This window comes from Brachionichthys hirsutus, unplaced genomic scaffold (genome assembly GCF_040956055.1).
Source record: "Brachionichthys hirsutus isolate HB-005 unplaced genomic scaffold, CSIRO-AGI_Bhir_v1 contig_1007, whole genome shotgun sequence".
Lineage (NCBI taxonomy): Eukaryota > Metazoa > Chordata > Actinopteri > Lophiiformes > Brachionichthyidae > Brachionichthys > Brachionichthys hirsutus.
In genome coordinates this window covers 75184-100485 of record NW_027180488.1, presented here as the reverse complement: position 1 = coordinate 100485, position 25302 = coordinate 75184, and the positions used below count along the sequence as shown (strand labels likewise).

Below are 25302 nucleotides of genomic sequence, written 5' to 3'. Positions count from 1 at the left end.
AGACTGCTTCCAATTTAATCTTGCTCATTTATAAAAATCTATTTTTAATTACTAATATCGAAGATCGTCAATAATCCAGCATTTTACAAGTAAATATTGCATATTTGAGTTTGACAGATTCTTTCTACACATAAGCCTGTTAGATATTTTAGTAATGCATGCATGCTCACAATACACAGGTTGCACAGACACTCTTAGTTTCTTTATCTCTACATACTTTGTGGTACTCACACATATATATTAATCACATATAAAGAATCACAAATTGTTAACTGATACATGGTGGGAATAAGTCAGGGCCCATCCTAGGAGGAGGGTGTTTTCACACCCGCTATAAAGATCACTGCCGCAGAACATTCGGGACTCTTCTACAGAGTCTCGCTCCCACGTCTGGAGTCCAGCGCTGCATTTCCTTACCAGCTTTGTAATGACTGAAAACCTTCAGTAAACTTGATTCATTTTATAATCCTGACTCATCATTGAATAAACACCTCCAACACGAGCAATAATAAAAGAACCGAGGGAGAAGGAGATTCCCAAAAATCTCTTCTAAAATTCTACCTTATTTTAATTTGACTTGTTGAATACAGACGGGTAATTTGCATCACATCCCAAGCTAGGCTCCAATATCGTAAGCCTTTAAAACAAAATGATTCTTTCATAAACTGGACTGCATAATGCCTGACTCCTTACAACCAGTACTTTTATTTGAAAATAATGTCAATCGGTAGGGACACATGGTTCCACCAAATTAATAGAAACTGACTCAGGTAGTAACACGTGTGACAGTACTCATGCTAGATGATCAGGTAGTATATTGTTCATGAATAAATTCATTCTCCATCAATATTCTTTCTGATGGCTGCAATAGCACATCATGTTCAAAGAAGGTATTTAGTCAGAGCGCATGAAGAATAATTGTGGTGCAAAAGGCTCTGAAATAGGAGGAGAAGATACATGGACGTAGTGAGGGAGGACATGAGTGGTGATTTTAAGAGTCTAACGTTGCCTACATTTACTGGTTTTAAACGTTTGATGAACATTTAATATATAGACTCCACTTGCCTGAGAATGAAAGTATTAATATCTTCAAGGTAATATTCTCTAAAATGCTGACTAAGAGTGAACTGGCTGACGGTGCATCATGCTACATTTTGACTTCATGGAATAATTGGCTCCAAGGAAAAATAACAAACCACACATAACACCAAAGTCTAAGAGAAGTCAGTGAAAAAGATGAAGAGGGTCATGAATTATAGATCATCCTACAGGCAGGTTTACCATCGACTCTGTCACAGAGGCAAAGCAAACACATTCAGTGTTTAGCAGTGAAAACACCCTTTAACAAGAAGTACCGCCCTGAATATAAAATGAACTTTACTGTATATTACCAATACACATATCACACATAATATTTCGTTTTGGACAACTATAATGTTATATGCCGCATACCGAGAATAAGGAAAAGTACGATCTTCACCGTCAGCCTTGATCACTGCTCTCCACAAGTGACAATTAGTAAAAGCACAAAGAGAAGCCTTGTCGTTCGACACATCCTCAATTTACTTCAACTTATCGTGCGCAGAATAAAGCCCTCGTATGTAACCAGCAAACCAAAGGCATGCAAATGTAATCATCGAATGCAAAGAGATAACTCATGCGAAATATAAATTAACTCGAGAGATCAAATATAGCAAAGCACTTTGTCTCCTTATAATGCTTCTTTACAATTGTTCCATTGGTAGCTCAGAATGACTGGATGCATTAACAAACGGTCCAAGATCAGAAACGAGTGAGTAGGAAGGTGATGGTGTGACAGCGACTGAATCATTATCCCATCACTCCAGCTGGTGAGGATTTGACACTTTCCCTGACATTAGTGGAATGAGGAAATCTCTGGACAGACAGGAACTGAAGTGTTGCTATAGTTCAATGAGACGGAGCCGAATATAATGTGTGCTTCATAGCAGCTAGCCGGGTTAAACTCATCGTATAACCTCAGCACAGGAAAATAAAGGCTTCACAGAATTCAACAAAATGCTATTGACATGCTGGACATATGTCTTATTGGTATTTCTGAACATATGTATAAATAGCATATATAATGTGAAGCCAATCCACTACTCTAAAGCTGAGAAACACCTTTACATCACAACGGATATTCAAGTACAGCAACAGATCAGCAGAGGCTCAGTCATGCGCCACAGTCCATGAACAAGCGAGATGAGGTAAAACTGAATTACATCAGGCTACCAATCATCTGTGAGACATTTTGGGAAATACTCGAGTTAATTTTTTTTCTCTAAATATAAGATGATGTAGTGGTTTCTGATTCACACCTCTAGACATGAGTTCATCAGCAACTGAATTTGTGGAAGCCACCGACCTCAACCCACAAGCACGAGCCTTACTTTTCAAGCCAACCGCTTCCCCGCACAAGCCAAGGTTATAGCAGCACCCAAAAGGAGCTGGCAGCACGCAGGCCCAGCCTGCACTCAGCCTCCAAAGACTTGTGGTCCTCACGGTATAAACCACAAGATCCTGCACCCTATAAAAGACACAGGACAAGCTGATCATTATATCAAGAGGGCAAGCCTGCCAAGTGTCACGATCAGAGCCAGATGACCTTTCCATCACACCTGCTCAGTTTGACAGCATCACTATCCGAACACTCTCACTCTTTCAATTGTCTCCACATCCATTGCTCTGTGTCTCACCTGTATGTTTACTGTTGGGATCACGTTACCATCAGTCACAATATATATATATGTATATATGCTGCCAGGTACAGTATATTAGGATTAGTTTTGTTTGACAGAGTGAAACTGAGATTGGTAGACTAGTGTTCCTTTAACATGATTTATAGTGTTAGATGAGAGGGTAGGCTCTCTCAGCTCTTCAGGGAATGCTTAAATCTGTTGCCACAGTTTCTCTCTGGGCAGAAATATTCCTTTTCAGCAACATAAAATCCTCTTAAGTTCAAAGACACCAGCAACTGAACTCGTTCTCGTTCATGTTGAACCCCAGAGAAGCTGTGCAACCGTGTCACAACACAGTCCAGAGGAGCGACAAACAGAAACCCCATTGCACTTGCATTGTGTTCACTTAGAATGCAGGACAGGAGAAGAAAGAATGAACAGCAGCATATGTTGTTCCAAAACCTTGCACTAGATCAGGCTATCGTAGAAAATAATGTGCCAAAAAACTGAAGAAACCGGACACCAGATGTAGCTTCAGAACCCCAAACATCGCTTTCAGGTTAATTAGAGCTTGAACCATACATGATTGGATGTGTTTTAGTTTTTACATCAAGGTACAGTGCGAGGTTCAAGAGAACAACAACTGAGGTTGCTTGAACTGGGCCCTGGACCAGAGACAACCACAGCTTTCAATTGGGAAAAAAGATTTCCAATATCTCAGAACAAGGTTTGCAGGAAGAAAAATAATGAAAAATATGTAAATATGTAAATAATAATCTGCTAATTATCCTGCTCTACCCTTCTACTAAAACAAACAGCATTCATTTCACAAGAAAGTCAACAGATCCAATATGTTTGAGAGAATCATGTTTTACCTGCCAGAAGATGGTATCTATTGTCCTGCCCAGGAAGCCTTCTCTCGTTTCAGAAGACAGGAGTTTGGGTCCGAGGATCGTCATGAACTCGTTGAAATCAACCTGTCCATCACCTGATACAATAAAAAAGATGGATTTGTAGAATTAGCTGCTGGTTGTAAACAACATATTAATTCCCATCCGGAATATTCAATTTATCACTCCAATGGAGATCAATCATCTTGGCCATCCCGATTGAATTTTCATTCATCTCTTCCGTCTTTCTCTTTCGTGAAGAGTGCAGACTCAGAGAAAGGATCGGTGTCTGCAGTTTGTCTTGTTTCATTTTAACCTTCCTACACGGCACTGCAAAAATGATAAAGACAGCATGACAACAACCTTCCTGATTATTGATTGATTATTTTGTAGCCGGGGCATAATAACAGCCGGTGTTGGCATCCTGAACAGGTTGGGTTCCCCTGAGCCTTAAAGGTTGCAAAAGGTTTCTGTGCTTTTGTAGAGAACATATTAAACTATATTTGGGCTTAAAGGGAAATACTTTAGTTTTTTGCTTTAAAAGACACGGTTCACTACCCCAGTAACTGAGACAAGAGACAGAATCAATGATCTCCGACGAACAGATCTCAGCTTTCATCCACAGAATCCTGCATGCACACTGATTCTGTCAACGCTGATCTGATCATTTACTCTGTCAAGCTTCGTTCAGGTCCCTTGTTTATGTTAATTTAGTTTTATTATGTGCATAATTACACAAAGCTGCACTGCATAGTCTTCCTGTAGATTACAGGCCATCTATAATAAGATCACTAAGGGTTTAGCAAAACGTGGCGGAAAATTTAAACCTGACATTAAAAAATAATGGCCCATGAAGACGCACTTTGAAATTATCTGTCAAAGCAATTCTAGGTAAATCACAAGTGAGAGAAAATTGGACACATTCTCTACTGTGTTCAATTCTTTGAAAACCTTGTTCACCCTCATTTCTTGTTGGTTCCCCTCATCTTGTCACCTGCTGAATCTACAGATGAAGCCGATGCATTGTCAGTGGAACGTTACCAGAGCAGCACGACTGAATCTGCACCCAGACACACCTCTGCTGCTGCTCTGACTGTGGTCACGCGTTACTTTGGAGCATTCCTTTTCTTTCTCTTTTGCCTCGTCCCGTCAGGGGTTGCCACAGCAAATAAACCTTCTCCACTTCACCCTGTCCTTTGCATCGTCCTCCCCAAAACCAGCCACTCTCATGTCCTCCCTCATTACGTCCATGTATCTTCTCCTGGGTCGACCTCTAGCCCTGTTCCAACCTTGTAAGGGACCTTATCTCCAAAACGTCTAACCTTCACTGTCCCTCTTATTGTCTCATTTCTAATCCTATCCAACCTGGTCACTCCCAAGGAGAACCTCAGCATCTTCATCTCTTCCACCTCTAGCTCTGCCTCCTGTCTGTTCCTCAGAGACACTGTCTCTAAGCCGTCTATCATGGCTGGCCTCACCACTGTCTTGTAGACCTTTCCCTTCATCCTCGCTGATACTCTATCACAGAGCACACCTGATTCTTCTGGTTCTCCAGCTTCCTTCCACCTCCAAAAGCATGCAGCTTAGGTAAATTGGGCTACGCCAAATTGTCAGTAGGTGCGAGTGTGTGAACATGTTTGTTTCTCCTTTGTTTGCCCTGTGTTGAGCTGGCGTCTTATCCGGGGTGTACCCCGCCTTTCGCCTGTAGCCGTCTGGGATCGGCTCCAGCAACAGCCGTGAATATGCGTGCCTACCAGGGAACACAGTTCTTGTACCAAGCTCTTCCTGTGCCATGGCAAAACCAAGAATCCTGCTTAAGCTATAAACAAATTACCGAAACGAGATCAGCTGGACGTTGCATGGCATTAAAATCGATGGCTGAGACCAATGGCCCACTTCACATGAAGTGTATAAATCACTATTATTTAATTTATTGATTTATTACTATTATCAGTCAATCAGTCACCCCCATTAACAGTATTGTGAATGTCTGTTCTGACCAGCTTACAGCTGCAGGAAGAGCGACCATAAGAACCATGCAAATGAATAAATGAATAGCATTATACTTCACACTTCCCAAGATAAGAGCTGCTTTGACCTTAGTCAGCTTTAAATGCTTCCTTGAATTGCATCAGACTTAATCCCGAGGCACACAAGCAGCTCTGGTCTCCTGAGATACCGAAAACAGATGAGTCAGAACCGGAATAAAGGAAGTCCGGCTTCTTAAACTTCAATATTCAGTCCGGAACATTTGCCGGATTTTTTTCCTCCCTAATGTGAAACTGAAAAACATTTATCAAAGGCTACAACAGCAGAATGAAGAATATTAATATTTCCACGTGATCTTACATTTGCATACATTTCTCCACTCTAATTTCCACTCCGCCCCCCTTATGAAATGAAAAAGTCTATTCTGTGTATTTGTTGTCTACAAAAGGAGGGATGGATGGTGTTTGCATCTTACAGTCCTCTCAAAGGACAAAAACGTCACATGTAAAGATGATGCAGAAATAAATCCTAGACAGCAGAAATCATAAGCACTCTGAATATCTTTATGGTGCATTCCCTTTAAATAATAACCCCATCTCTTTGCCATTCATACAGTTCAATAACCTCACCGTGTCTCTGTGGTATTAAAGTAGAGACGGTGAGTGGTTAGCATTAAAATGAGTCCAGAATCAGGTATGTATGAAGATTTTTAATGGAATATGTAAAAAAAAAAAAAACAAGAATGCCTGGGGAAAACATTGTTGACTGTATTTCTTAATAATGTGCTTATTGATAAGACAAGTGCATCAAATATCTTGGATATTTTTTCTTTTAGCGCATATGTGAAATAAATCATGACACTTAATGTAAAACCCTGTGTGTGTGTGTGTGTGTGTGTGCATGTGACTCACCGTCCATGTCTAGTCTCTGCATGATGATGGCCAGCTCCACCTCACTGGGCATGTAACCCAGAGAGCGCATGGCCATTCCCAGCTCCTGCTTGGAAATGAACCCATTTCCGTCACGATCCAGCACCTTAAAGGCCTCCCGGATCTCTGCCAACATAAACAGGAAGCCGACTCAGCATAAGCCGGTGCTTCCTCAAACAAACAATGAAAATAATTTACAGTCCCGTGTGGCAGACATCTTTTGCTTTACTCACAGTGTTGTGTGTGTGGGATTCTTTTATTTGGTAACTTGTTACCTGGTTCTTCCAGGTAAGTTAGTTCACCCCTCCCCCCTCTGTTATTACCATTTGCACACCTCTATCTACATCCCTCCCTCTCCCTTCTTGTCTGACCCAGCTTTTGGCTGCCTGTAAAGGAATTGGTCTTGCATCACTGCTTTATGTTAACAAGATCAATTCCACCCACTGATTCATCCTTTCCACCTGCTGCCACAGTCACTGCCACCCCTCTCTGCCCCCCTAAAGCCTTCTGGCTGCTGTCTTTCTGTCATATATAGAACATATTTAATATCTCGATTACCAACCATCCATCTGAAGTTACATTCAGACAGTTGGAAAGTTGGACAGGTGAGGTTTCATAAATGGCCTGTGACCTTCAAGATAATGGACTTCTTCAATATTATAGAATATGGCTGTCAGTGATCAGACGCCCTGCATAATAACGTAAATGACCACGGAGGTAAATTACTGCTTCATTCATAACAATACTTTCTTGGAGAGGTTCTTCATTCATGAGGAATCCCTCATTTTATGAATATTTCCAACATCAGACCATAAACATCAAAGATGCTTTTGCCTCACATGGATGAATCAAAAGCAAGGGGTCGTAGAAAAAAAAAAAAAAAGTCAGAATCAGTCTGAATTTGAAACATGTTTTGTCATCCGTGCTTCCTGCCGACACCTCAAATGTAATCCAAGTACCAGGACCTTTGATGAAGATGATGATGGTCTATTGACCAATGCGTTGCCATAAATATCTTAATTAAAAACAAACAAACCATGGATCCTGACAGAGAATTTCAGTTGGTAATGAATATAGCGTATCACAACATAGCTTTGTGGTGTAGCAATGGGCCAACCGTCTGCTACAAAGCACCAGCACAGGATAAACAGCGTGGTGAAAGCCCCACAGGCCCCTTAAGAAGGACCGCAAGCTAGATGAAGGGCTTTTCAGCTCTGAAAGCTGGTCTTTACATGAAGTCCTGCTAACGCTACATGCTCCTAAATTGCCTCAATCTCACAGCATAGAGAACAATGCCTCATTTATACACATTCTAGTGAGAAGCTGGGTCACTGGCTTCCCAACGCGTGAACAAGATGTCAGTGTAGGCTTTAATATGCATTCATAAATGCATATTTCACAAGTGTGCCAACAGGCAGGAGCGGGTGTATGGCGAGAAGACAGAAGAGACCGACAGGCATCTGGTGTTTTTAAATAGAGATGGAACGTCACCTCTGAAGAACACTGACTGCATGGCATGCATGAGCTCACTGTTGAGCACTGAATAATCTGAGTGTGGAAGCTGGAAGAGATGGCTTTCCAATATTCCCAGTAAGCAGGAAGGCTGTATTTTTAGTCTTTAAATGGGACACGCATCTCCCTGCAAGTCTCAGCACCAACTACAATTTATGAAAGAAGCAACAGCCAGTTGCCAGGGATTTGTTGCAGTACTCTGAAACAATGCAGGATAAGCTGCATGGGAAATCACAGAAATAAAGAGAAGATGAAATCAACTGGGTGAGACATGCTTTACTTGCATTTTTGTCAGAGAGCAAACATGCCTGACTGCCTGACCCAGAACTTGATCAAATGAAGTAAATAAAGCGTCACTCATTTTATATCCTGCTGTACTCCTGTCTGCTGGCAAATCATTTAAAACAAACCATGAATGGAGCTTCAATTATGACACCGTCTCAAACCTGCGTGAAAAGAGCACTGTGCATCCCGAGAACGCTGGTACCAAGCAAATAAAGCATCGTCATCATTTCCAACAATACAAAGGCTTGTTTGATACTTTCTAGGACATGCACACACAAATGCTGACAGACCCACACAAACAGAGGAGGGTCTTACCTCGGCATTAAATTGAGCTTCACTTGAATGACTCAAGCTATTGTAATTGTTGGCCCATATTCAACATTCAACTCTGAAGCTGGAGCAGAAAATAAAAACTTTTAAAGGACTTTCAAGAACGTTAAAACCTTTTTTCCTGAGAAGCAGACATTAAAAGATAGTCTCTGGTCGGTATTTGCCCTATGTGTCATTTTGTGTTTCTATATTCATGGAAATTTATTAATTTAGTAATATTCATTCATTTTCCTGACCACTTTTTCCGTTACTGGGTCGCGCACCCTGGACAAGCCGCCAGTTGATCGAGGGGCCACACAGACAGACAGACAATCATTCACACACACACACCTATGGACAATTTAGTGTAACTAATTCATCTATAAATTGCATGTTTTTGATGGTGGGAGGAAGCCGGAGAACCCGGAGAGAACCCACACTAACACAAGGAGAACATGCAAACTCATCACAGAAAAGGCCGCAAGTCGGATTCGAACCTGTGACTTTCTTGCTGTGAGGCAACAACACTTTCCACTGTGCTGCATTAATTTGGCAGTATGTTCATTCTCAATGTATTTCTCATCTGGTTACTGAGGTGTGGGTGCATTTAATATGAGGTACCCATTCAAACAGCAGACGCCCCATCCTCAGTGAACCGACAGACACTGACTTGATGCGATGATGGACTGGGTAGGCCTGATGAGGGAGACCGGCGCTCGACGTGGGACCACAGTTCACTCAATGACCGAACAAAACATTCAGTTACAAAATGTTCTCCCTCTTGTTTTTGTTTAAAATGTCACATATTATTTATTGTCTTTCATGTTTTCCTGTGATGAACCAGTATCTTGTTCAGAACCAATGTCAGCTGGGATAGGCTAAAAAAAACAACATTCTATTGAGTGTTAAATTAATCTGATAGTTTAGCTTGTTTGGAACCACATACATGGTATTGAGAATATTTAAACAATAAAATAATACCACATCTTTACATTTGTATAGTTTCTAGAAATCATTTTTTACTATAGGTTTGTCAAATCCCAGCAGGATTGACTGTCTGCGTAACTCCCTTGATTTGTGCTAAGAGAAGTTGTTTCAGTTAGCAGCTGGTTCCAAATCCACACCCCGTAATTTACCCATCCGTGCCAATTCAGTGTGTAGGCAAATCTCTCAGCCCAACCCAAGTCCAAAAGCTAGAGAGGGAACTGTTTACTTTATGCCTATGGAACTGGAAACAAGCTGCCGTAAGCTGATGCCCAGTAACCTCCCGATTCCTTCTCTTGCTCTGCTTCAAGGAAAAATGAATGCTGCTGGGCTGCACGGAAATAAACCTCTCTGCAGGCTTACTGCCATCTGGTTCAGCTCAGCGTGCACAGCAAGTAAACTGCTATAGGATTTATTCTGATGCCCTTTCGCTGAGCCTTTAATAAAAATAAAAATCACATTTTTGCTTTAAAGTCTGTCCAGGATTTCAATGTTATGAAGTTTTCCCTGGACAACCACTGGAAACATTTTTGGCTCAACATGTAAAGAGTGTCTGGATGCTCGACGCTGTTGAGCATTGTGCTGATGGTGCCAGAATGGAGCTTTACTTTTTCTGTCTACAAACATCAAAACTAACCCAGTACAATGTGTGTGAAGCGGAACCTTGGTTCTCAAAGAACTTATTGCACCGAAATGTATGGCGAAATCGAGGATTTCAACTTTTCTTAAGAGAACGGAGCTAAAGAGAAAGAGAGGGAAAAACCCAGAAGGACTGTTACCCAGTCATTTTATGGAGGAGGACTGCCTTTCAAAGGAACAACCCTTCTCCGTTCCCTCCTTCCACCTCCCTCCCGACACGGATTCATCTAGTTTCCATTATTTCTTTTGGGAACAAAAAACAGTATTACGCCGTTGAAATGTTTTACGGAACAAATTATGTTCTAGAACTGAGGTTCTACTGTCATGCATAGAGCACACTGGATACATGTAATGTGTTATTCATATAAAGACGGTCAGCTGATCATCATTCGGTGACTAGAGTCTTCCTCGTCCATCACCTTTAGTTCAAATCTCCACTCAGACACATCAACCTGGTCAAGTGGGGGTTTGTACACTTGGAAATTGTTCTGTTAAATTAGATGCAAGTAAATAAGTTGTAGCACGTGTGTGTGTGATGATTATTGCACATGGGCGCATCGTAATGCCGATGCAGAAATTATGTCGACAGTGCTGTTCTCCGCCTATGCTGACTGGTTTAATATTTAATATAAAATGTAAAAGAATTTGCACAAAACTAGAGCAAGTTTCTCATCAAACATACAGCACAAAAAGAAGAGCAGCTGCTGCAATGTAATAAATGAAAGGGTTTTTAATATTTACTATAAGGCAGTTAATGGATTGAATAAAATGTCTATGGTAATTCTGTATCTAAAGTTATTTACGAGAGAAGGCATTCAAGTATGATGTTCAGTTTAAGAGCACTTCAATTGTTCTTGTGGAATTAAATGAAGTCTTTGCTTAAGCATCTGTTTGTCTTCGCTTTATTTCTCATATCATATGACTATTTTTTTGTGTAAGAATATAAGAGCATTTCAAAAAAGCCCTTGCGGTCTTGTTTCCGTGTGAGTGACAGCAGTGCAGTCTCTAGAATGGATCACAGATCAGCGACTCAGATCTGAAGCCAGGCTTGGTGTTTGTGTTTGACAGGCATATCTGTGATCCTGCATCCCAAGAGAAATGTTTAAGGACCCTGCATTGCTTTATAAAATGACTTTCTTCTGTAAAGATGCAACTTCATGGGGAAAATGAATAAAAATAAATAAATAAATAAATAAAGGCTTAATTGTTGATGCAAGGAGGAACTTACTTTCTTGACATTAAAAAAGAGCAAACTTAAGGCCACAGTTTCTCACATTAGACAGTTACTTTCCTGCTCTAAAGCTGCTGGGAAAAACCTCACCGTTTCATATTAACAAGGATAACTATAGCCAGCGTCCTCTCAATGACTGACTTGTGTTGTCAAGGTATAATCAATAAATGAAGGCCAACATGAGGGCCAGTTGTTATCCTTCTATATTTAAACAGGCCACAACAGCTTCTCCTGAGAGATGAAGCATTTATAAAAACCCTCCCAGCTGACTGACTCCATATCCACAACCAAGTGAGAGTCCTGCAGCTGCAAGCCTCTAAAATGTCCCAGACAAATACAGAAAATAGCTTCCTTTAATATTGTGAAGCAGAAGTGCCGATTGTGCAGAATGTTGACGCTGCACTGAACAAATAGTGACTGGAAAATATACGTACAGGAGTTGCTAATCATGCTTGATGTGTCATGAAATAATTAAATGTCCACACTGTCGATGCTACATTTAAAGCTGTAGCACTAATAAGCCACTGCTGGGAAGGATGACTTGTTTTGCATGCATTTATTTATTCAAAACAAGTTGCGTGTTTTTGTCTATATATAAATATATTTTCTTTTTTTTAAGAATATATTTGTTTTCTGTCACTTAAAGAGTATATAATCAACATATTGCCATGACAATCAACAATAAATCAATACATTTTATATTACACATTGCATTTCGATTGATTACAAGCTCAAACTATATAAAACTAATCACAGTTTAATCTTGTTCACGTGACAATTACATTCTCGTGCTACACATTTGTTTCCCAAGTATGAGAGGAAAGGACAATTCAAAGCTTAATCTATTCCTAAAATACTCACATTATATTTATCTTTATTTGAATTTTAAGATAAGCATGGTTTGTTTCTTGTCTTTGTTTCCTGATGCAACAATTGCTTTGCTTTGTTGGCTGCACGGCACCATCAAGGGGCTCTTTTATATTTTAAGTGAATTCAAAACCCTTTATCCTCCGGGGTCGACACCGCAAAGACAAATCCATGGTGATCCTAGCAGAATGTGTGACGTGTGTGCACTCTCTGGTTTGACTAATTTCTCCGATTTTCATGGGTTCATTGGCTTGACAAGAAATATGATTGAATAATAATGATAACAATGCGTTGGTTTTATACAGTGCTTTTCTGGACACTCAGAGACGCTTTACATTGTGCATTATTCATTCACTTCATACTTGGTGGTGGTGAAGCTACTACTGTAGCCACAGCTGCCCTGGGGCAGACTGACAGGAGCGAGGCTGCCAATTTGCACCATCGGCCCCCCTGACCACCCCCAACATTCACTCACTACATTCACACAGTCAATGTGGGTAAACTGTCCTGCCCAAGGACACAACGACAGTGCACACATGTGCGGGAGCCGGAATTCGAACCACCAAATCGATCATAGGACGACCCGCTCAACCACCTGCACCACCGTCGCCCACATTATGAATGACTAATTTCTCCCACTCAGTTCTCAGATAACTAGAGAGAGCATAAACAGCCACGCTGGTGACCCTCTAACTGGTGTGATGGCACCAAATAATCATGCAAAATGTAGCATATAAAATATAGTCAACACTGACAAATTAATTATACAGTCAACAGGCACCGGTTCACGGTGTTTAATTGACCTCTTTAAACACAAGCTGCTTATTCTTCAAACAAAATGAACCTGTTGAAATAGAAATGAAACGCATACTCCGCAACTGTCTCCTTGCATATCAAAACTCAACCCCGATGGGATATCAGGCCATTACTGCATGCTGTCAGCCAATTTTCCAGAGTGCCTCTTAGTGTCGCATCAGTGGATTTATATTTTGCAGGACTGGAGTGGAGTATTTTATTTTTGCTGTGTGTGACTAATACACAGGTTTGTGTTCTGTGGGCCCGGGTGATAACTCTTAGACCGGCTAAAGAACAAGCAGAGCCAAGTATTCCTTGGTGAGATAAAACTCCCAGGGAATAACACATTGTGAACCTTCTCTGGCTCAGGCTCAACGCTGCTTTGTAGCTTGGTGTTTTCGTTCAAAGTATTACCGGTACTGGCTATACAATTTACTTGGGTGTCAGTCAAGCTGACATGAAGCAGAACTGAAGATAAAAAAAAAAGAATTTTTGATCATTTGTATGGAGAACCATATTCAAAGCACTTTCATTTTTCATAATTTCCTCATCTAAAAAGAGATGCTACGTGCCGTTATGTCATCAGCAAAAAGTGAAATGCTGCATCCTGAATGAATCCCACTGAAACAAGTTAATCAAGTGTATTATTCAGGTTACAGTAACGTCCTTTAGATGTAAAAAAAAAAGAAAAAAAAAAAGAAAAAAGCAGCCAGGCGCTTACCACCGAGCTCCTCCACGGAGATGCTGGCCAGCACGTCGCCTTCGCTGTCGGACAGCGAGCGGCTCAGGTAGTTCCCCTTGTAGAGCAGGCCTGCTGTCACATGGTGGAACGGCATCGTCTCCCTAGAGACAACAGGCAGACATTTAGACAGCAGAAACTGAACGCGACAAGGTGAAGACATTTCTCCCTTAGATTCTATGTCAACAAAAATAAATGAGATGCTCCACACGCTGTAGCTCATCAGAAGAATCCCATGCTACCAGTGAGGTGCATAAACGCTCAAAAATTATTTATGTTAAAAAAAAATGCAATGTAAACATGTGATTGGCAACAGACACCTGTCTTGACTGATTTATTCCAGTGTTAAGTCTACAAACAAATTAGTGTTTGAGAGGCACAGCAGAAACAAATGAAGTTGAACGCCTTCACTAAATGGGAAGTCACACAGTGAAGGGGACTCATAGTTAGAGGTAAATGCAATGGACGCGTCACAGGCGGCTCCATGTGCAAAGGCGACTGCGGCAATTCATTATTCAATAAATCGGAGCCCGAGGACACAGGAGGAAAGTGAGAGCTGTCACAGCAGAAGGATTTGGGGCCGCATGCTTCCTGCTCTCTCATTGGATTTCATCTCGATGGGGATTCGGTCGGTATTTATCTGAGAGCTTAGTACGTTGAGAACGAGCTCAGACATTGCACAAAGCGCTGTGTGTAACTTTGGGATGTTCTGAAGCAGTGGACTTGGCAGTTTTTACATCTTTTGATGGCTTTTATCACTCTGTCCAGTTCCTGTGCCGATGTCCATGTTTCAGTGTTCAGCGCCGTCAGCCAGCTGCCCTCGCAAATTGCAAAGTGGTCCCCACATCTTTCTTGTTTGTCAGTTTAATAAGCATACATATCAAGAATGAGTAACGCCCGGGGCTTTACGACCAACTTTCTTTGCAGGCATTGCCAAGACTCCCCCCCCCCCCCCCCCCATTTGCTCATTCATTAATTATTCAGTCGTCTTTCAGCTGTCGTTCCGAATATTACAATCATCGCTCGCTGTCCCTTTCTCTACATTAATGTTACAACCCGTATGGCTGCTAGATAAATGACACAGTTTGACAGAGTTGCAAAAAAACCTGGGTCTATTGGAATGATCTACAGAATGTGCATGCAGTTTTTCACTGCACATTTTTCAGGACTGCAGTAAATAACTTGAAAACTTGTTCTGAATCTTTATCTTTTTTTTTATCAGAGTGGTGCAAAAGTGTTTTGAAAAAGGAAAGGCAGGCATGTTAATCAGCTCACATGTCAGTCATGTATGCACAGTGTGTGCACGCAGGAGGGCCGAGGCTTGCATCGCGCCTCCTCACGATTCTGCACCCCTGGATCTGCATTCTTCAATAATTTGCACTGAGCAGAGAGTGATCAGCAGTGAGGACCAGAATACTGCTGGATGATTGATCTCAGACTAAATACCACGCAGCGATTGTATATTTACCACAACTTCATAACTTAAATTGACAATTGAATTAAAAGGAATATTTCACTATCAATGCTACATAAAGAATACCAGCTAAAACCTCAATACTGTTTTAATTGCATCATTTATTTATTTTTTTACCTTTGACCTAAATATATCTGTATTGCTCAGGTGCTAGAACCTCCGTTGATTAAACGCATCATGCTTTTGGGCTTAGAACTGAACTCGGACTTCAACCAACTGACAACAATAGTTCAATATCAGCTTCGTGATTGGCGGCTCATTCATGCTGGCGTCACTCTGTTGATACACTCCCGGGGTATTGTCTCCTTCACCTCATCCTCTCCCTCATGAGGTATAGATTCTGGAAGTTCTGAGGTAATTGAGATCTGATGCTGTTCATTTGGGAGATTCCTGTCGCAACCCGAACTAGGACTTGAACCCAAATGCAGAAGCAATGTCCAATTCAATAACGTTTTAATGCAAAGTATCAACGGAAATCACTCTCACAGAGAAATATAACCATGACCGTGATAAAGAACAAAGTAACAAACCAAAAATGGCAAAGTACCAAAGAAGAATAAACAAATTATCAAAGACTCAAATCTCATTTGCATGACAAGGATTGGTGCTGGTTCTCTGTTTCAAACATACGAGACGAGCTGGCACAGGACAAAGCGAGACTCAAACAATTTATACGTGAGGTAGGGGAACACAGGTGGAACCAATCGGGGTTGGATTGACAATCACACAAAGGCAGGAGAGCATTGGGGTGAGTGCCAAAATGAAACAGGAAGTGGGAAAAACACAGACACAAGACAGAAACTAAACATGACCAAGCACATTTTCCTGGACATGACAATTCCTTCTCACGCTGGAATCCGTTCAGCAGCTCAGAGCCTTTCACACCAAACCAAGCTGTCCTGTATGATGACTGATGAAAAGGCTGCTTCCGTCTAGCCTGGCGTGATCATGGGTTCAAACATGAAAATAACTGCTCTCCAGCCCCTCTGGAAGACAACGAACAGAGCTGCATGTCTCCATCGGCATCATTACACTTGATTAAATTGATTAGTCTCAGCTGAAGCTAATCTGCCCTTCAGGAGCAGAGTGAAATACAGAAATCACCACTGTCTCAAAGACTCAGACCTCTTAGATATTTCCCAAAGCTCTATGCTCTATAAACCAGCTAAATAGAAAAGGGGGGGAGGATTCAGGGATACAGAATTTCAGTGATTTAAAAAAGGGGGGGGAAAGAACCATGAAATCATTGTATGGTGTTTTTTTATTTATTTTACTGAGCAAGCTCCATGTTTATTCTATTTATTTATTTTTTACTTTAGCTGAGTTATCTGATCTATGTTTAATTCATCAAATATAACACTGGGGTAAAATTCTTTTCAGCTTCTTGTATCCCGAGATGCGCCGGGTCCAAAATGTTTTTTTAATGATAGAAAAAAATAAAAAAGCAGTAAAGCTTCACATTCACATTGAAATGATGATGATTGTTTCAGCTCCATCCATTTCCTCTGAAGGTCTCCGTCGTGACTCAGAATGCAGAGACCTACAGAGGGTGAGGCTGTTTCACCTTTAGGCTGACCAGAAGAACACAGAGACAAGTAAAATCACACATGAACGCAACATCTCTCACAGCCACAGTCACTAGAACTGTCAGCCGAGGCAAACAAGGCTGCAGATAAAGGTCAGAATCCATACTTTGATTCCAAAAATAAAGTACACGAGACACACAGATAATAAATAAAGCTGACTTTAAGACTGATCTGTGTCGACGGCACGCACACAGTCGTCTGTCTTTTTTAACTGGATGGATAAAAGTAATAAAAGCCTGCACAACAAGGCGTGGAGGATGACAGCAGGTTTAATGACATCTGAAGTCTGGTCATGTCCAAGAATTCTGAACTGGAAAACATATAAAAAAAAAACATTTACATTGAAGGTTATGAAAACTTGAGAATCAGCAAGACAGGCGGGCAGACGACAAATCATAATTCTATCATCTGGAGTGTTTCCAGGGTTATTAAAAGGTTTGTGGCGAAACTGAACCCAATCACAGCAAAAGGGAAAGAAGCCACCATCACTGCAGCGACGCTCAACCGAGCTCTACTCGCACTGACACGCCAAGGACAAGGCAAAGATGGCGCGACCAATCAGCACTCTGACCCTGGAGGAAGACGCGCCTCACGGCAGTTACTCTGCTGCCAACGCACCGGAGGCAGAGCGGCGAGCTCTTGTAGATACTGAGCGTATACTTTCAAGGCACTTACATTTTAACAATGTTGTGAATTATTTTTCGAATAATAAAAAAAGTAGAATAGTTTTTTATAAATACTCAATGTAAATTAATATGGAATTCACACTTTTTATAGATACAAAATTTACATCGGCTCGGCTGCACAAACTCTTTGATCCCATCCGCATTCACACCACAGCAGATTTTCGTCTTTGCAGATCAGCAGCCGGTCTTTCATTCTGTGACATGACTAATTGAACCCATCACCACCCAGAGACACCAGTCCTCAACTCTGAGGAGAGTGACACCTGACAAAATGGTCATGACTGCGTTCAAAACTTTCTGCATGACAAGCAGGCCAGAGGCCATTTCTCACTTCAGACCCTGCAGCAGCCGATCAAAATGGGACGGCAGCGTACTGGCGGCAGACCCTCAGCTGTGTGACAAAGATCATGAAGCACTGGCATGTTGGAGAGTGGCTCTAGTAGTTTCAGTACACAACACACATTCATTCATTTCAAGGTGAGCTTTGCTTTAAATAGATACGCACTGCCTTGCTGGCCTGCAGCTCATTTCTTTGGATCAAATTATCACAGATATAAGAACAAGAAGGGAAATCACCTGTTCAGGTTGTGATCGCTTTTACAGAACGCCTACGTTTGCAGACATAGAGAGGAATGCAGCAGGAAGTGTTCCGTTCTGAACTCTAGCAATCACTGGTGAGGCTGGGAGCTATAACTCTGACTTCGTTTATAATTAATCACCTGATTTCATTTTACATGCTTTTTCATTTGCGTCGCTATTGAAGCTCCTTCAGGGGGCCTGGCTCTCTGTTAAGCTGCGAGCTCCTCTGGGTTGAGACCTATCTATTGATTACGTCACGTTGCACATGTATACATTCAGAATGAACAAGTTCAATTCAATACAAACAGCCAGTCAGAAAATATTGAGCACTGCTGCAAGCAAACACGCAGAGGAGATGCTAAAAATCTAGCAATGGATTAGGATGAATGAATAACCAATGACCTTTTCACCAGCTAGCCCTAATCTGGTCCTAAGGAGTATAAAACAGCATAAGAAAATCCAAAGAGTAAATGTCCCAGAGTGTCCAGGGGAATAGAGTGAGAACGTCCTGGACCTGATCTTGGTCTCCTCTATCGGGTGTGCAGCTTCCTCTTAACTGCCTCCGACCACTAAAACTTGAATAAACACAAAATGCCAGATTTTAATGATTTTATATAAAAAGACAGCGCCTGAACGTAATCGCTAGTTGTCCCGCCTTAGCAGTAGCCAAATGCTTACTGTTACTGAGCTCTGACATCACAGGGTGGGTTGGTGGGTGTCACCACAGCATCTCCAAATCCCCAATTTAGTTAATTGTGAGCCAATCAAAGTTGCCCTTGGAATTATTGCCACCCTGTACATGAAGTTGAGCTTCAGCTCGCAGACTGATAGCCCGACTATCTCCTTCAGGAGTTTCTGCTACGGAACAACATTCCCTTTGCGTTGTCTTGGCCCTGAAGCAGCCGACAATAACATGGCTAAGCCTTCCGTGAAAGCAGTTTACGGTCGATGCTTTGGACTGTGAAGAAAAGGAACATTGCAGCGCTTTAAAAGGCAGCGATCCGAGACAATTTATCAAACATTCATACGGCAAAGTAGCAGTCAGCGGTTCAAACTGAGAAAAGGGAAGGGGCTGTCCCAAAGAAGTGCTCTATCCCTCCTTGTGCTACCGGCATGCTTCCTGCAGCGACTGATGCTCTTTCTGATTCTTACCCACACCGGTGGTCATGGCTGAACTCAGCAGGATCCTGCAGCAGAACCGGCTCTCTCGCTGGACTCTCCATCACATCCATCGGCTCGTCTCTCAGGTACGGGCTGCCTGGCAAGTCTCCATTGATCTTTGAGTGCATCCCCGGCGGTGGCTCCGCGGTCTGTGGCTCCGGCTCCGTGACCTCCTCCTCCATCAGACGCTTAGGTGCAGTGGTCCCTCTCGCAGCATTGGCAGACTGCCCGAGCACAAACCACCGAGCCTGACTGCCGCCACAATTTGGACTTGTCCCAGAGTAGAGGCACCAGTTCCAAGAAACCCGTTGTAAATGCTTGAGCAGTGAGACATGCAGGTAAGACAGCTCCACTGATTTCCCTCCCCCCCTTTGCTCTCTCCGTCACTGTCCAGTGCAAACATTCCTGCACATGTGGAGACAGAGCGGAGGGCTCATTAGAGAGTCCCAATGACAGGCTGAGCCCTACCTTCCAGCTGCTGCCTGCAGCTGTGCTCACAAAACACACATAGCAGAAGGGAAGAGGCACGGAAAGACAGCGGCAGAGATTCTGACAGAGGAAGGAGCAAACAGGTGAACTCAAATCCAGAACGACAGACCTGCAACAGGAGCTGAGGAGAGAGAAGGACTGATGAGGCGCAAGAACAAGCCTGTGCGCGCGCGCAGGAGGAGCGCGCACATGGACAATGCCTTCACATCACAGAGACTGGTGCTGAGACTGCCGTAAAGACACGTCACACGGATAGGGACACTTCTGAAAGAGGGCGCGCCATGCGTCACAGAGTGCGCCACCGCGTGGAGCAAGGACGCGCGTCGGACGCGGAGCCGAAGAGGGTGGTGGATGGGGGGGGGGGGGGGGGGGGGGGAGATCACACACACTCACACACACACACACACACACACGCACACTAGTATGCGAGCTGCTCGTCCAACAGGCGTTCGTGTCCGTGTCCTCTTTGGAAGACATTCTGCTCAGAGAATCATGATGTCTAAGATTCTCCAGTTTCCCTCTGAAAGCAGCAGGTCGTGTTGAACATCTCAAAACCATTGATCTTATATTATTGACAAGCTCGGTAGGTAATAAATAATAATGATAACATTAAAAACCTTTAAAAACAGCTCGGAACAGTCTCCGACAATAATAACCAAGTAAAATGTGAATGTCGCTTTTTTTTTTTTATTGCCCATTTCTCTACGTTCTTCTGCAAAACAAAGACATTTCAGCCAGACCGATCCAACCCAGACGAGGACGCGTCACCAGAAACGCAATTAAGCAGTAATAACAAGGCGTCTAATTTACGCAGAGCTTAAGTCATTGTCTACTCCCCCCCAATTTACCTTTGAGGCTGTTGCGCGTCTGAAGGTGATCAGTCAAATCCGCGAATCGATGCGCACAGAAGGATCCAGTTTGAGTCTCGTGTTGGACTCCTCAATCAGCTCGTTGATCGATACGGGGGGGGTGCTTGGATCCTTTATTTATCCTTTATTTATTTCCATCGTTAAAACAAAGCGAGAAGCTCGGGTCGGGTCTTCTCTTTTGATGTGAAGTCCAGCAGCAGCTCCGAGAAACAGATTTACACTTTCAGCCCAAACTCTCAGGAATTTGTTTTTCTTTTCTCGTTCCGGTAAATATTCACGAGAAGCGGTCTCTCATCAAAGGGAGGCGTTGCCATGGACACGTCCAGACACACGCAGGTGCGCACAGCGTCGAGGAGATTGATGGGACCCGCCCATCCACAATAAGGGTTCGAAAAGGAGCGCAGGGATTGGCTGTTCTTATTCTGTAAAGGTTTAATATTTCATTTCAACCTGGAGAAAGTCCGTGCGCAGTTTTACAAACATTTAACTACGCGCGCACATCTTCACGAGCTGAGCTCATTAAACTGAAGAAGCGAACCTGTGTCAAAGAAGCCAAAAATATGGTTCAATATCAACTATATTGCTAGACACAATAAAACAGCAGCTGAGCGTTGTGCTTAAAAGATCAAATGTTTACATGTCATCTAAAATGCACTTGAACAAGGGCTCAGGATGCTTTGTTTGTTTGTTTGCTCTTACTTTTCAGCACGCTGTGTATTTGGTTCAATTCTGACTCTGGCAGAACTGCAATCAGTAGTAGGAGGACACCTGTTTGTGCGGTGCCAGAAACAAGCATGATGGGATGCAGAAGCCACCACGATGAGAGACGGACTATCCAAAGCAGATCTCCCAGATCTCCCAGAGCAAACACTTGTATTCAAGGGCTGTGTTTATTTTAATCTTTGCATGACCACTGGGGCATTTTGGTAAATTGACAAAAGAAGCCCTGCATGTGGCCCTAAAATGGACTCAGGATTGATCCCGAGTGGCTTGAACAGAAAACCATGTCTCAGTAGTCATGACATAAAAGTGCCATCAAAGGTTACGTCAAGACTAAGTTGAAGTATGAGAACATTTTTATGAATGGCAATTTTGGTGTTAATTATTTAACATTTTGCGTGTATTTTATGAAAACCATTGCCAGGCACAGAAATCCATCCATCTTGTAGATGAGATGGTTGCGTACACCTCGGACATGTTGCCAGCGTATCGCAGGGCCACAGAGAGACAGACAACTATTCACGCAAACACTACGGACAGTTTGGAATAATCAATTCACCTAAATTGGATGTTTTTGGCGGTGATAGAATCCCAACATAAGGCATGTGCAACAGCCACCGAAAGGGCAACTCACCACTACATATACTGCATGTCTATATTATGTACTGCAAATGTGCAGTAAAAATTTTTAACTCGGGCTTCAGGTGGAAGCACGCCATCAGTGGTTACATCTACGATTGAAGATATTAACGATAAGATCAATATTCCCGTTTTCACTGAACAACAGAAACACAGTCCTTCTGGCTTAAAGCGAAGCTGCTTGAATTTCTCTGCCCAGAGGCCAGTGGACGAGATGCAGCAGCGACAGCGATGGCGAGGTCTCCTCAGGCAGTCCAGCATCAGTCGAGCAGCTCCTGCTGGCTTCACAGCAACGACTTGAAAAGAAGGTTGCTCTTTATTTTGGTCTCAGACAGCTCAATATTTCACAGTGGGAGGATAATATTTCACCCGTTTCACAGGAAAACAACGAGATGTCTAAAGTCTGGAAATGCAAAGGCATATTTGTAGGAAGGACAACACCTCTGGCACAGCTGTACAGATGTTCTGACATAAATGAAGGCGTGTAGGTAAATTAACAAAAGTCTACTGGTTGCAGGATTTCATCAGGGAACAGACTTGCTGTCAGATTTTATATACATATATATATATTTCATAGACATGCGTCCTAGGACTCCTTTTATTTCCCTACATACACATGCGGCCCCAGATTTGTCCACAGTTTAGTTCCTGTGTGTAGCTATGTAATATGAATGCTGCAATATCTTTACGATAATGCATGGTGGCTTTCCAATTCAAAACAGAGTTCAGTCTTTTCTAAATCATCACGCAGAGTTTGTGCCTCAGCACATATTCTTTTTAGAGGAATAATTCCAAAATGAGCCTCCTGTATGAGATTCTGTCCTCTTTGCCACCAGTGGGCAGCAAGGCTTGCTTTGCACACAGACCTGAAGGCCTGCATCCTCCACGTAATCACGGTTGGAAACCAACCAAAGAGATCCATCGCCACCCAACAGTTGGTCGACAGTCGACCGGGCCGTGAGCACGCCTCCCTGCACCCTGCAGGATGAACAGCACCTAGCAAAGCTGAACTTCTGAAAGAGGATTGATGTAGAACCAGACCGTCACAAGAGTAATGCAGTGATAAAACGGTGTCAAAGAGAGTAAGTCCACCTTCACCTTTTGCACACCTGTCAGATTTTGAGACCATAGACAGCTGCACACAACCTGCACACAACCTGTGCACGTACAGCAAATAGAACAAACGGTCCTATTTGGGATCTGAGCTCCAGCTGCAAGAAGACATGTCAGTTTAAAGAGAACCCTTTGGGCGGAGAGCAAAGACACAACGCAGCAAGCTTTTCACAAGCATGCCTTTATGGTATCAGCATTTATGCCCAATGTCATTGAATGTTTTTTCCAAGTTTAAAGAGATATTTCAAGAGTAGTTTTCAAATGTTACATTTTCAGCTGTGATAGGGTATTTATTTATTTATTGAATGTAATAGCAGGATGTGAATCGACTTCAGGGCCCGACTCTTTCTGGACCTGGCATTCGTCCTGACATAAAGTGCTTCTATTCTTTCATGTAGGGCACACACGACCCCGAAACACAGGCAGTAGGAAAATTTAGTTTGACAAGTTATTTTCAGACAACCAGGAGGAGATCCGGAGCAGAGCCAGACCCACTGGAGGGACGATCCCACTTAGCATGGGTGGAACACTAAAGGGAGAGCTGTCAGACGTGGCTGGGTAAAAGAAAACCAGCTGTGCTCAGTGTGGCGCCGCTGTAGACTGGACAGGGTCTAAAGAATGACTGATTTCTCGCTTGAAAGCAGATCACATGACGGCAAAGCCAGAACAAAAGATTTAGGAAAAAACAGCAGGCAATTAGCACATAGGTCCTCCTACTCGCTCTGCACCCTAAACGCATTCCAGCTCTCATTACTGAGATGGATATTCTATGAGTCATTACATTGATGTGTGATTTACCATCAGTTGTCGTGATTCTATTACCATGCAGATCTTTCTTTGAAAATAAAGCATTAATATGCAAGGAAGTGCCTTCCTCTGACAATCCTTTGGTTGAACGGCTCTTTGTTTGAAGGGGGAATTAGCACGAGCTACCTGTCTCACACAAATGGCTCTACACTCATAGAACCTGTAGTTGCTTTTCTGAATAGTGCATTTTTAGACCTGACCATCTGATGATAGCCGATGAAAGCGGGAGAGCAAAAGCAAGGAAATTAATTCATAGTGAATTCCCACAACGCAGGAAGTCAGGCGTGTTTGTCTGTCGACAGAACAACTGGTGTTGCTGGTTTGCAGCTGCAGCTGAGCTCCGCCGTTGCTTGAACTGCGGTCCAGGCGGGAGGCATCAATACAGTGAGTGCAGAAAAATGAATGAATTCAATCGCAAACAGGCCTCTGCCTCAGAAAGGATTGCTTGTGCAGCACCACATCGTTTATTTACTGGATAGGGCTCGTAGGATGAGATGGGACTGAAGAAAAGCGAGTTTGGTTGGAATGATAAATACACCAGTAGAAACAAAAGCATCAGTGATATAATAGTAAGATGTAAGCATTTTTCAAATGCACTCTCAGAAGACATGGAAAATCCATATTTTCCCTGCATCCAGTGAAACTGACCAATCATTTTCCTTATCAAACTGGGTTTAAACAAATTATAATCAAACACATTTTAAATCACATTTTGGGTTGGTCGTGTCGATTTGACCCATTTCCTCTTTGGGAAAGGAAAGCTTAACATTTGGTTCCTGCTCCTCTCGACGCTGTTTGTTTGACGGACTGCCAAGCAGCTCATCGCTGCATGTCTGCAAGCATCGAGGTGGCGAAGCCTCGCACATTCACACGGCCATCTGAGCACACGAGCACAGACGCACGGCAAGCACAGGCAGCTTGTCGAGTTTATTATCTACTGACATTTCAGACATGAGAAACAAATTCACGTGAGCATCCAAACACATCCGAGCTACGGTTCATGTACAGATTTAAGTACTGCAGTTACACAAGATCCCGAGGCTTTTATTATCCGAGGCTGTCTGAAAGGACAGGAGACAACACCAGGATTATTATCCACTTCTTCCAACATGGTGAAGAAGTGGGCCGCTGAATTCCAATGTGGGAAGTCCGAGAAGAAAATTCCTGGATCCACCATCCGAGCAGAGAGGAAAGAACAACCAAAACAATATTTGCCTCCTGAGAAAAACAAATTGTGAATAATCCAGGGAAAGTTACGGCCTACGTTTTCTGGCATGCTGAAGGTGAGGATAACATACAATCTCTGGCTCG

At 42.7% G+C, this 25302-nt stretch overlaps 1 protein-coding gene across 1 annotated transcript in view; it reads right to left on the bottom strand.

Annotated features, from left to right (window-relative positions):
• Positions 1 to 19467, bottom strand: part of LOC137915481 (calcium-binding protein 8-like) — a 31330-nt gene extending 11863 nt beyond the window's left edge. Inside the window, exons 1-4 of the mRNA XM_068758737.1 lie at positions 19346 to 19467; positions 13851 to 13972; positions 6490 to 6633; positions 3575 to 3687 (exon numbers count right to left, since the gene is read on the bottom strand). Of these exons, the coding sequence (XP_068614838.1) occupies positions 3575 to 3687; positions 6490 to 6633; positions 13851 to 13972; positions 19346 to 19425 (459 nt within the window). The 5' untranslated portion in view covers positions 19426 to 19467. The remainder of the gene's footprint in view (positions 1 to 3574; positions 3688 to 6489; positions 6634 to 13850; positions 13973 to 19345) is intronic.
• Between the last annotated feature and the right edge of the window lie 5835 nt (positions 19468 to 25302).